The sequence below is a fragment of the Apodemus sylvaticus genome, chromosome 4, assembly GCF_947179515.1.
Source record: "Apodemus sylvaticus chromosome 4, mApoSyl1.1, whole genome shotgun sequence".
Lineage (NCBI taxonomy): Eukaryota > Metazoa > Chordata > Mammalia > Rodentia > Muridae > Apodemus > Apodemus sylvaticus.
Genome location: NC_067475.1, coordinates 153,800,325 through 153,812,908, shown reverse-complemented (window position 1 = coordinate 153,812,908; position 12,584 = coordinate 153,800,325). Strand labels below are relative to the sequence as shown.

At 34.8% G+C, this 12,584-nt stretch overlaps 1 protein-coding gene across 1 annotated transcript in view; it reads right to left on the bottom strand.

Moving 5' to 3' along the window:
* LOC127683492 (rho GTPase-activating protein 20-like) overlaps positions 1-12,584 on the bottom strand; it is a 785,040-nt gene that overhangs the window by 432,370 nt on the left and 340,086 nt on the right. The window contains exon 2 of the mRNA XM_052180768.1: positions 8,300-8,458. Within this exon, the coding sequence (XP_052036728.1) occupies positions 8,300-8,458 (159 nt within the window). The remainder of the gene's footprint in view (positions 1-8,299; positions 8,459-12,584) is intronic.

Sequence of the window (12,584 nt, the reverse complement as noted above, 5' to 3'; positions counted from 1 at the left end):
CACAAAATTAACTATGTGGATACTTGATATTCAAACATTAACTGTAACAGGTTGTGTATAATAAAGCAAGACTGAGTAGCCGTGGGTGCAGGAGCTCAGCATCCTGATTATTCTCTCATTATGTCAGCAGACAGGTAGGGGGAGGGTGGTTGGAATAGAGCACAACCCTTTGCTTCCTCCCTGTTTAGACTTCCATCACTTACATCCTTACTTTCATGTACACCATGTGTACAGTTCTAGGAAAGTCAGGATGAATAGCAAAACTGCAATAAAAAAAAGAAAAGAAAAACAAAAACAAAAGAAAATGAAAAACAAAACAAACAAAGATGGGTGATTACTCTCTCCATGTCAAGCTGTGTATATAGTTAGATGGTATACAGACATACAGTAATGAAATCTGTAATGGTGATAGAACTAGGAAATCAAAATGAGCATTTTAGAATTCCTCTATTGCTTTATGCTCCCAAAACAAGCAAGGTGCTTTTATTTTTTGATCTCTATTGCTTCTCACAGCTAGAATCTTCTACAAAGACCCAGGAAGACAGCAAGAAGTAAATAGCATGAAATAAAATGATAGGAATCTGAGAAGATAGCACTGATGTACTCGAATTCTAATATATTACTATAGTGTATGACTGTGAGTAGGTAGGTATATCTTTACGAAGATAGTTTCTAAGGTATCAGCTATCTGCAATAAGCATTGTTAGTGCCTAAGAAACAGTCCCTTAAATAAGAAACATATCACAAATGCCCCCTTGCTATCCATAAGCAACCTTGAAACAAGAAAAAAGGAAACCACTTCATAATCCATTATCTTTCACAGCATTTTTATTTATTGTTTTCTAACCACTGGGCATAATCTATTATCCTGAAAATAATTTTGTGTGTGTGTGTGTGTGTGTGTGTGTGTGTGTGTGAGTGTGTGTGTGTGTGTGTGTGAGAGAGAGTCTTTGTGTGTGTGTGTGAGAGAGAGAGAGTATGTTTTGTGTCTGTGTGTGAGTGTGTATGTGTGTGTGAGAGAGAGAGAGTCTGTGTGTGTGTGTGAGAGAGTATGTTGTGTGTGTGTGTGTGTGTGTGTGTGTTTCTGAAGATTTATCCAAGACCCTACTGCAACATGACAGGTAACTTGAATTTTATGAACAAGGATAAGGATACCTTACACTAACTAATTTTACATCTTGCTATCTATATACTAAGAATTATGCAAAAACATCTTAGAATGTGGAAGAACATCTCTGATCTTCTGGTGTAATGTAAATAGGATGGAACCAATGTGTGCATTTGCTCAAAATGTAGATGAATGTGGATGAAAATATAGCTCATGGCCCAAAAATCATATATGCTAGAAGGACAAATTCCAACACCACATACACAAATACATACATGCATGAAGACACACACACACACATACACACACACACATACACACAGAGTATGCATAATTAATTTAAAGAAAAGTAAAACTTTTAATATTTTGTTAATATCTTAAATCTTCTGTATAATTTTAAAACAACAAAGTAATATAGTTTTCTAGAGATAGAAAAATAATTCAAATATGATTTTATTTGACCTTATTGTAAAATATTGCATTCTGAGTGCATTTTGAACATATTAAGTTCTACCTAATGATTGCAAAGATGGGTGCATTTCTTCCTGATGCTGGTGATGTTTATAATTTTAAACAAAATAATTCTAAAGATACTGTTTTTAAAGCATGAAAATGAAAAGGCAACTGGGAGTTTTTGTACATGTTAATATATTTCTTGACTCATAGAGAACCAGGCATATGTAAGTAATTCTCAGGAGATAAGATTAACCTTATAATAGATCACATGTTCCTACTCTGAGGAAAAAATAGGCTTTCAATAATTGTTCAATGATACATAAAAATGTTTATTGTAGATAAAAGGAACTATACCTTTTTATTCTAAAAGGATAGAAATATAAACCCTGTAAATATTGAAATTATATATCCATAAACTAGATGTGAAACAATGAGGTGTTGCTATCTCTAATGAATTTCAGAACAGATTACTTTAAGCCACCTGGGAATATAGTAAAATGTGCTCCTCCAGCCATGGCATAGCATTGACTCATGAGGACAGTGCAGTTAGTTGTTATCTCTACAATATAAAGTCAAATAGTCAATATTTTATATATTTGTATTTGAAGTCAAGAGTACGAGAAGGTATGTGCATCTTAGGGAGTGGTTTGTGGATATCTTGGGATTCATGCAGGTGATTTGGCAGTGGATTTCTATACATCAAAGATGATTGTAAAATCATCTGCATCTACATATTTTAAAATATGAACAGAGTCTGAGGGATCTACATTCAATCCTAAGAATAAGAAAAAGGGAAAAATTGGAGGAAAAGACATCCTTAAGTAAGAATAGCAAAAAATATTTTCCTAATACATCCATAGCAAAAAATACAGGTTTATCTTAAGTGTAATGAAATACATAGATGATTCAAAAACTCTCAAACCTAAAAAGCCAAACTATAAACATAAAATCAAATAAAACAACCAAAGAATTGATAAAAATATGAAGTATCATTGCTAAATATTCATGAGGGAACATGGAGAAAGAAAAGTGATAGAGGATATTTATTTAAATTAGAAGAATATTTTTATGTTCTGAAAACAACTCTTCAACTATTGTGGAGGGTGTCATTTCCCCAATTTCTTTCTCAGTCTATCCTTGGAGTATAGGAAGACTACTGATATGTTTGAGTTAATTTTATATCAGGCCACTTTGCTGAAGTTATTTTTCAGCTGTAGGAGTTCTCTGGTGGAGTTTCTTAGGTTACTTCATCTGCAAATAGTGACAATTTGATTTCTTCCTTTCCAACTTGTATCCCTTTGACATCCTTTTAATGTCTAATTGCTCTAGTTAGAGCTTCAAGTACTATAGTGAATAAATGTGGAGAGGGCAGCCTTGTCTATTCCCTGATTTTAGTAGGATTGTTTCGAGTTTCTCTCTGTTTAGTTGATGTTGGCTCCTGGGTTGCTGTATGTTGCTTTTACTATGTTTAGGTATTGGCCCTGAATTCCTGTTCTTTCCGAGACTTTTAACAACAAAGAATGCTGGATTTTGTCAAATGCCTTTTCAGCATCTAATGAAATGACCATGTGTTTTTTTTTTATCTTTCTCCCCCAATGGGGGAGCTAGAAAAAGTGCCAAAACGGGTTTGCAGTGCCATAGTAGAAACAACAGTATGAGCCACCCAGTGTTCCTAGAGCTTCCAGGGACAAAAATACCAACCAGATAGTACACATGGTGTTACCCATACCTCCAGAGGCATAGGCAACAGAGGATGGCCTTGTTGGACATCAAAGGGAGGAAAGGTCCATGGTCCTGGAAAGGCTTGATACAGCAGTGTAGGGGAATACCAGGACAGGGAAGTGTGATGGGGATGATTGGGGAACAGGGGAGAAGAGATGGCTTATGGGACTTTTGGGGGGGGGAGGAGAACCAGGAAAGGGGAAATCATTTGAAATGTAAATAAAGAATATATCTAATAATAAAAATAAGAAAACAACTCTTCAAGGACAAAAGGGAAACAAACATATCTCGTGAAGAAAAGCTATAAGGTACATACCTATTACCAATCTTCTGAACTACACAAAAGGTAATAATTATGTTAATTATTAAAAAAATTGCTACTAATTATAAAATTCTTAATAATTATGGAAGGATAATATATGAAAGTACTAGAGTTGTGGTTAAAAATCAGTAAAAATGTTCACTTTTCAGGAATTGGATCTAAGTCACCATGGTGTTGAAAGACATCAGAGAGATTGCTCATGTACAATACTGAGCATTTGCCATAGATGAAATCAAGCATCAGAGGCAAGAGAGCAGTTCCCTACAGGACTATCTGCTCTTCTCCTCTTCGCTGTCCTGAGGACACATTTGCTTCAGTCAACCTAATGTATGTCACTGGTTAGTAATTACTTTTATACTACAATTTCTCTTTACTGTTTTATATAACCTAGAAAATACGAATATCAAGTTTTGTGGTATTCATTATACACAGCTTGGTAAGTGTGTTGAAATTTTAACAGTGACTTGTTAGAATATCGACTCTAGGTACATTTTGTACACATTAGCATTTATAAAAGTCAGAGAGATTGTGATCCTCTTGAGCTACATTCTATTCTATTTTACAGTAGCGATGGTCTTCAATGCTCTGCATGCTACATAAGTTAAGTTTCTGATCTGCACTGAACACAGTAGTGAGAATGAGCAATAATATAAGTACTAAAAAATAGACAAGTATTTAATAGTTATGTGTATAACTCAATGATAAAACTACTATGTAATATGTGTTAGGTCATGACTATCACTGTACATACTATTCACACATATGACCACACACACACAGACATACTCACAGACACACACACACACACACAAACACACACAAACACACACATGCCCTAAGGGTAAATTAGTAAAAATGATTTCAAAGGAGAAGTTACATGAAAAGAAATCCCTATGCCTAGATCATTCAAATAAATTCTAAGATAAAGATCCCTGATTATGCAGTTGTTCTTCCAAAGCAGTTGTGAGGATGCACAGAGACATACTGAAAGAGCAGAGGACAGAGCTTAAGAGATAAAATGGTGCAAAACATGTGGATGCGGAGAGCAAATTAATTCCTGATAATATTTTGCTGTTTAAGATTTCTTTATGGTTATATTATAAAATAACATTTATTTATGACTAGACAGAAATATTTTAAAATAAATAATAGTTGAACAACCCATGAGTTAATATATAAGCAATAACAACTCAAGAGAAAAAGCAGTTTAATTAGTATAATAATACTTGGCTTGGAAATATATGCTGATGCAATGCCCTGACATAATTTTCAATCACTTATGAAAAATATTTCCTCTTTTTTGTTGCTTTAGCTTGTGGATCAATCTTGTGCCGCAGTGCTTTCTATATATCACATGTAAAAGTCACATGTGTGCATGCCATACAAATATATATTCTATAGACATAAATCTCACTATGTCTCCCCTCCACTCTCTCCTTATGTCTCCCATTTCCATTACTCTACAAACTGCCTGTCTCTCTGCAAGTCATGAACTTGAAATATCAGGTTTGGTTTTGTATTCACATACACTGTCACAGTTTGGGATGTCCTCAGTGAATATCTTCATTGAGAAGTTTTTCTGTATACCCATCCTGGCTTCATTAGTGGATCTGATCAAATACAATAAAACACACAATATAGTAAAATTAATTTTCTAGTATCTCATTTTAAGCTAATCGCTGTTAATAGTTTATAAGAATCATCTTGGTGTTAAATATAAGAAAGTAGTTCAGCAATATTCACTATTGGATTAGGGAATATTTAAAAGTGTTTCAAGCCAAAACCATGGTCATGTAATAGCACATTGATCTAGGATGCACAGAAAGTCCTCAGAACTTTTTTTTTTTACAAGGTTGTAGTCAACTTGACTCCATCTGGAATGAACTACAAGTCTGAAATGGAGTGCATACCTGTGAAACAGATCTGGAGGCTGGAAGACACAAGCTTCTGACTTAGACCTCAACATGAAAAACTTGAGGCATAGGGGCCATGAAAAGCTTAGGCCCAGGCAAGATAGAACACACCCAGCTTTACTCCCTAAAGACTGAGGGGAGTGGATCTGAGTTCAAGGTCAGACTGAACTCGGCAAGGTCCTGATATAAGCAGGGTGGTAAACATCTTTAATCTGAGCCACACCCTCTGATGGAGGCCTACATAAGGACATTGGAAAAAAGGCTCACTCTCCTTTGCTTGCTTGCACTTACTGCCAGAGCATTTGTTAATATCTACTTCTTCAAGATTCTAGTAGATACAATAGACCAGGTGAAACAAATTAGCCTCATAGACTGAACAACTACAAGATATTTTAACTTCCTTTTCACAGCTGTCCATTGTTGGATTAGTTAGACTACAGCTGTTAGTCATTACAGTAAGTTCCCTTAATACATAGGAAAAAAATATATAAATTCTGTGGCTCTAGAGAAAGTTCTGTGACTAATACACAAAGAAAAGGCAAAAATCTGCTTTACTTCAAAAGAGGAAATACAAGAGGGCTTGAATAGACATGGTACAATAACATCTATGGAGTCAAACACAAAGAAATACTGAAGAGTACTGTTTACTCCAATATAAAGGGGAGACAATGAATGCAGAACTTCCTGAAAGTTAAATGAAATATACAATAGACAGGAGAATCCAAAGCAGTATCCAATGACCATCTAATCAGCAACATATTTGGAGACAGGCTATGAAATATATTTTTAAGGAAGAAATGAATAATCGACTGCAATTCCCATATCAGTACAGAATTAAAGTATAATTACAAATAAAATACCTTTTGATAAAATAATACCAGCGATCTTTCTGTTCTTTTGAACTGTAATGTTAAAAGTGAAAAACAAGATTAGGGTCTTGACAATGGAGAGACTTTTAAGATTAATCTTCATAAAACCCAATGGCCCTCATGAAGGTGTACCTGTAGATGGTATTTTCCACATGGCTGCTTTTCTGAATGACTTGTTTCACTGGAACACTTTTAACAGGAAGTTGAATACAGTTTGACAGCTAGTTGGGAATGTCAAGACTTGACTGTGTTCTAAGAGCTGTATGACTATGGCTGTGCCAACAATTACTCCTAGCTTTAGTTTCATATGTATAAAGGGATAATTAAGAAAGTGTCCTCTTACCGTGAGGACATGTTCATATAGAAAGGTATCATTATTCGCACTAAACCACAGGAAAGTTACATGACCTTTCATTAGAATGCACTTAACTCAGGATGAACACCGTTTAAGAAAAAAATACTGTTTATTTCCTTGTGTGAATTACAGAACTAGCATACAAGACAGGAGGTCCTAGAAACTAGTGCTTAATTCGTGTGAGTCACCATGTTAACTCTCCTGGTACAAATTAAAAATAAGCTCACCACTATTCCACTGTAGCATAAAATACTCTAATTAAAGATGGAATAAAGATGAATTCACAATGCTAACATTCTATAACTGATAATTATATATTGAATGAGTTATACCTCAATGATATTTGACATATTCAGTGTCTGATAGTCATCAACATTATCTTGTTGATCAATGTATTTCTGATTCAAACAGTATCCCTCACCCAATGCACTATTCCTCTTGCCCATGCTCACAATCCCATATCAGCTATAGTTTTTTCATCTGTAAGCTAATAGTTACATAGCTTCCGCTTTCTGAAAATAATTATCTATGCTGCAAAGATCTTTCATTCACAGAATTTTCTTCTTCCTTTTGCCATGATTCTAACATTCATAACCTCAAGCTGTATTCCTGTGGAACTATGGACTGATTCTTGTTCAAAGACTGCCACATTCATGTTTCTACCATTAACTGCTTACCTACTCTACTCACTGCCTACAATCATTTTTGTCAGAAGGGTGGATGATGCCTGTGACACCCAACCTACACATACAAACATATCTATACACATATATACATATTATATATATATATAATATGTATTATATATATTATACTGAACAAACAAATTTGAGTACAGATTCAGAGGTGATGAGCTGGGAGTGTAAAGAAGGGTATGTTAACTGAAGAAGGCTTAGAAGAGCCTGGACATTGAGCTCCAGCATATCAAAATAAGCTAATGTGTGTGTCTATCACCTGCAGATTCAGTTAAACCTTACTCCTTGACCCTTATCCTTATCAGTTGACCATTAGACACAAAATATTCAAATACTTGAGCATTCTATGAGTAGCTATTTTTAATGTGCTCAATTAAAAACTATTTTTATGGAAATTACCTGGGCAGTATTGGAGGTATTGGTTAAATATAAGTAAAATATGCAATATTATTGGAGGGAGATCAATTTCTGTATTTTTAAAACCTAGATACTGGATATTATAGGGCAAAGAATGTGGAAGGTATCTTCTAAGTCCTTGTTTGGTCCACATTCTGCTTAGAAAATAATGTCTCTCCATTCTACCCCAAGAATCTTCTGGAGTCCTGATGAACATCTAGATCAAACATTAAATAATATACTTACATTTGAAATGCATGTTTTGAAAAGTATAGACAAACTAGGGACACTATAAAAGGAAAAAAATTGAACTTGACAGCATGTATACAATCAGACTAAACTAGATTCTTATTATGCAAATATTGTGGTTAATTATTTAACCTGTGAATTAGGAAGCATTAAGTTGCCCCACAATTTCTGTAGCTATCCTCCTGTGAATACAAGTCCAAAGTGTAGGTCTTACCTAAAGGTGGCCAAAAACATTCCAGTGGGCCAAAACAGGGCAAGTGTCCGGCAGGTGCAGATTTCATTTATCCTGACTAGGTTGATTATGTCCATATTATCCACAGCACACAGGTATTGCAAAGGGATTATGTGTTTTATTTTAAACTTTCTCTTCTTCCTAGAAAGAGAATCAAGTATCTCAGTTAGTTTGATCTGCATTGTAGTGGGAATTGCTTTTAGAAATACCCAGGTTCTTCCTGTCCCAGAGCAGAGGAGGATCCGTCCATTTTTTCATTCAGGCACAGTTCAAGCCAAAGTAGATGGAATTCAACCAAGTTTGTGTTGAAAGAAGTTACTGGATACTAGTTTCTCAATGCTCACAAATAGACATAGCCTAATTGTTTTCTGATTGGAGAAATTTTAGAATGACTATACTATGAATATGTGTGTTTATATGTGTCTGTGTGTGTCTGTGTATATATATGGCATTTTTAGAAGGCCATGTATTTCATGATTTCTCTTTGTGATTTTGATAATAATTAACCATATTGCTATATTTCCATACTGTCCATACCAAAAAAAATTTGTTAAAATTTTGTGTTTTACTTAATTACATTTAATAATCTTTCAAAATTAAATTATATAGAAACATTGTCTGGCTGGATAAAAATAATCTTCCATTGTCCTTCTTTGTATACTAAGATGTCACTTCAGCACACTTCAATGGCTCCTTTTATAAACATACAAAGCACATCTCATTCAAGAATCCAGAAAGATGATTATTTATCCCAATAATTTAAACAAATAATTGGAAATGTCTTCGAATCAAACATTGTGATCTAATCAAAAGTGTTTGTAAGAAGTAGTAATCTTGGAAGGATTACTTTCCTTCTTCCATCATTCCTTTTCTATGGAGCTGGTCCTTTGAGAAATTCACAAACATATACACTGTGTTCTGACCAGTTTATTTTTTATTTTTTGCTCTCTAACTTCCCTTCTATCTTTTGACATAATCCTTCCCAGATTTGTGACTGTTCTATTACTTTATGATAGGCTGAATATGACCTCGGTGTGCATGCATGTGTGAGAGGAAGTGCATGTGCGTGTGAATGTGCATGTGCTTGTGCGCATGTGTATGTGTGCGTGTGAGCGTCTGTGCGCGCGCGGGGGCACGTGTGTGTGTGTGTGTGTGTGTGTGTGTGTGTGTGTGTGTGTGTGTGAACTTGGGTATGTAACTCTGCATTGCACACTGTTAAGGTGATGTGTTGGTCCAAAACTGAAGATAGTGATTCTTCCTCTCTCAGATTCAGGAGACAATAGGACACAAGAATAAATCCTGATTCAAAAGTCCTATATATAAATCTATCTAAGCTTCAAACATGTGACATTTTTGAAACATGATATTATAGAGAAAGATTTACCACTCTACCTAATGTAACATGTAACAGCCAAAATACAAGCATATAATGTAATATTTGTGAAAGGATATACGCATGCACACTCACATACAAACTTACAAACACATGTATCAATCTTATGAAACATTTGTACTTATATCTTTTTTCTACCTCAAGTCTTCTAATTATAGATATATACATATACATATGTGTGCGTATGTATGAACCAAACTTTAGAAGAAATGTATACATCCAAAACTTCTCTTTTCAATGTCTGATAAGAGATAATGTCCATGAAAATAGAAATAATGACAATCACCTCCTATTAGAATAATTATGCTCTTTCCATACCATGAATGACAATCTCAAAATAGTTTTAATTACTATCACTACACAGCAGAAGTGGAAAAAAAATATATGGTCATTCAAGAAAAAGATTCATTATACTTTTGTCTTAGTCAGGGTTTCTATTCCTGCACAAACATCATGACCAAGAAACAAGTTGGGGGAGGAAAGGGTTTATTGAGCTTACATTTCCACATTGCAGTTCATCGCTAAAGGAAGTCAGGACTGGAACTCAAGCAGGTCAGGAAGCAGGAGCTGATGCAGAGGCCATGGAGGGATGTTTCTTACTGGCTTGCTTCCCCTGGTTTGCTCAGCCTGCTCTCTTATAGAATCCAAGAACACCAGCCCAAAGGTGGTACCACCCACAAGGGGCCCTCCCCACTTGATCACTAATTGAGAAAAATGCCCCCACAGCTGGATCTCATAGAGGCACTTCCCCAACTGAAGCTCCTTTCTCTGTGATAACTCCAGCCCGAGTCAAGTTGCCACACAAAACCAGCCAGTACAACTTTCCTCTACTCTCAAAAATCTAAGTGAATTTCACTTACACCAATTTCATTAAAAGGTACACTATCAGTATATATATATTTATTCAATGAGTCTACTACTATCTTTTAAAAATGTAAGTATTTCCAAGTGTGGACGTAAGGTGAAATGAGTAGAAATGATGAGGGTGGTAGATAAACAGCCAGGACATTCACTTATTTTGAACCTGCATCAGACACTAATAAACATTTTCTATGCTGCAAGCTTACAGTGACTGATCAGGGTTGAAAACTAAATTTACCCAGTTGGTTGTAACTACAATGTATTGAAGAATTCTCTTCTGAACATTTCATTTTGTCACAATTTTTGAAGTGGATCTTCAGGAATACTATTTAAGGACGATCAGAAAGTTTATCGCCCAAACTGAATAAGCTTTATTATTTATTATTGATTTCTGTCCTCAAAACTTTTATGAACTTATAAGAATGTACCATGAATTATTAACTTGATAATGTTAATACCAACTTCGTACCTTCTATAATAATATGAAGGCTATGATCATGGGCAGTAGAGAGTTTATGTGATGTGGCCCCACAAAAAGATCCTCCATGGGCATAAATTAGAGTGCATCATTGTATACTGCTTCATTTAATCACAGCATTTTTATCTAGTATATGCAGAATCACCAACTAGGAAGTACCCTGTACCTGCAGTTTTCCCTGATTAGGAATTGCTATTAGTAGGGATTGTGGCTGCATCTTAATTTTTAATGCTAATTTGGAAACTATGTGGTCAAGAGGCTTACATGGGTTGCCACTTGTGTACAAGGATAATAATCAGGGATTCCTTCCCTCTTTTATCTACAGTCTATCTGAAAACAATAAGCAAGAAGAGGACACCTACTTCTCATATTTTAAATATTTAATCTTGGGAACATGTCTCACTGTATAGTCCACATATCCCACAGTTTCAATACTCATAAGTCAGCTTTAACAATACTAGAATTACTGGCATGTGCTTGCACATCTGCCTCCTTTTCAAGTTTGTTATTGTTTCCCCAGATTCAAATAGCAGGATAGCACCTTTAATAACTCATTCTTTTAAAAATGTGTCGAAAACTTGTGACAAAACAAATTGAGAAATGTGTAGGAGAGTGTCTGCCAAACCTCAACCACAGAAGACTAAAAAGTTGCAATCATGAAGTAATAAAGTAAGTATAATATTTTTTTAAAAAAGAAGTAAAACAACATTTTATATTTGTAAAAAAAAAAAAAGGCCTAGTTAAAGTGTAGCCTCTAACAATAAGGAATGCATGTTGCAGATACTCACAGGTTATTAGAAACAACCAAGACGTCGCTGAATAATGATAGGTGTTTTTTACACATCTTCATGCCTCTTGTGAGTTCCACGGGGCCTTGGCACAGCAAGGTGCGTTGTATTTCTCCCATGTCTTTCTTCATAAGTGTTTCAATTTATATAAAATAAGGTACTCCTGGTAGAGGTCTCCACCTAATAGAACGAGTATTCAGTGGATAAGACCAATGTTCATACTAAATTTTAAAGGATTCATCGTATGAAAACACAGTAAATAAAGTTTAAAGGGAATATCTGAGGAATATCATAGAAACATTTATGATGATAACAGTTAATATATTGTATACAAGTATGAAATTCACAAAAAAAGTATGTGATATTAAAAGATAATTGTAACTCTTAACATAAATAATATGCTAATGGGAAAGATAGAAAAATTTAATGAACCATAGTTAAAAAATTTAGATTATTTTTTTATACATGTGTTCACCCTGGCCTTTCCCATATTGGCCCATATGTCTGTTTCCTTCAGAAATTTCTTTTTAATGTCATTGTGCCTTCCTCAAACTGTCTTGAACAGTGAAAATTTAGAAATGGGCTCATGGTGGGCTATATGGTCTTCTGAAGGTGTAATTGTATTAATCTAAACAACTCAAGCCAAAGAAGTCTGCTTTGGTGATTCTGATGTTCAGCTGAGCTGTCAAAACTGTTATAATAAACTAGGTCACTGTCAAATCAGAAAACCAATCTAACTAACTAACT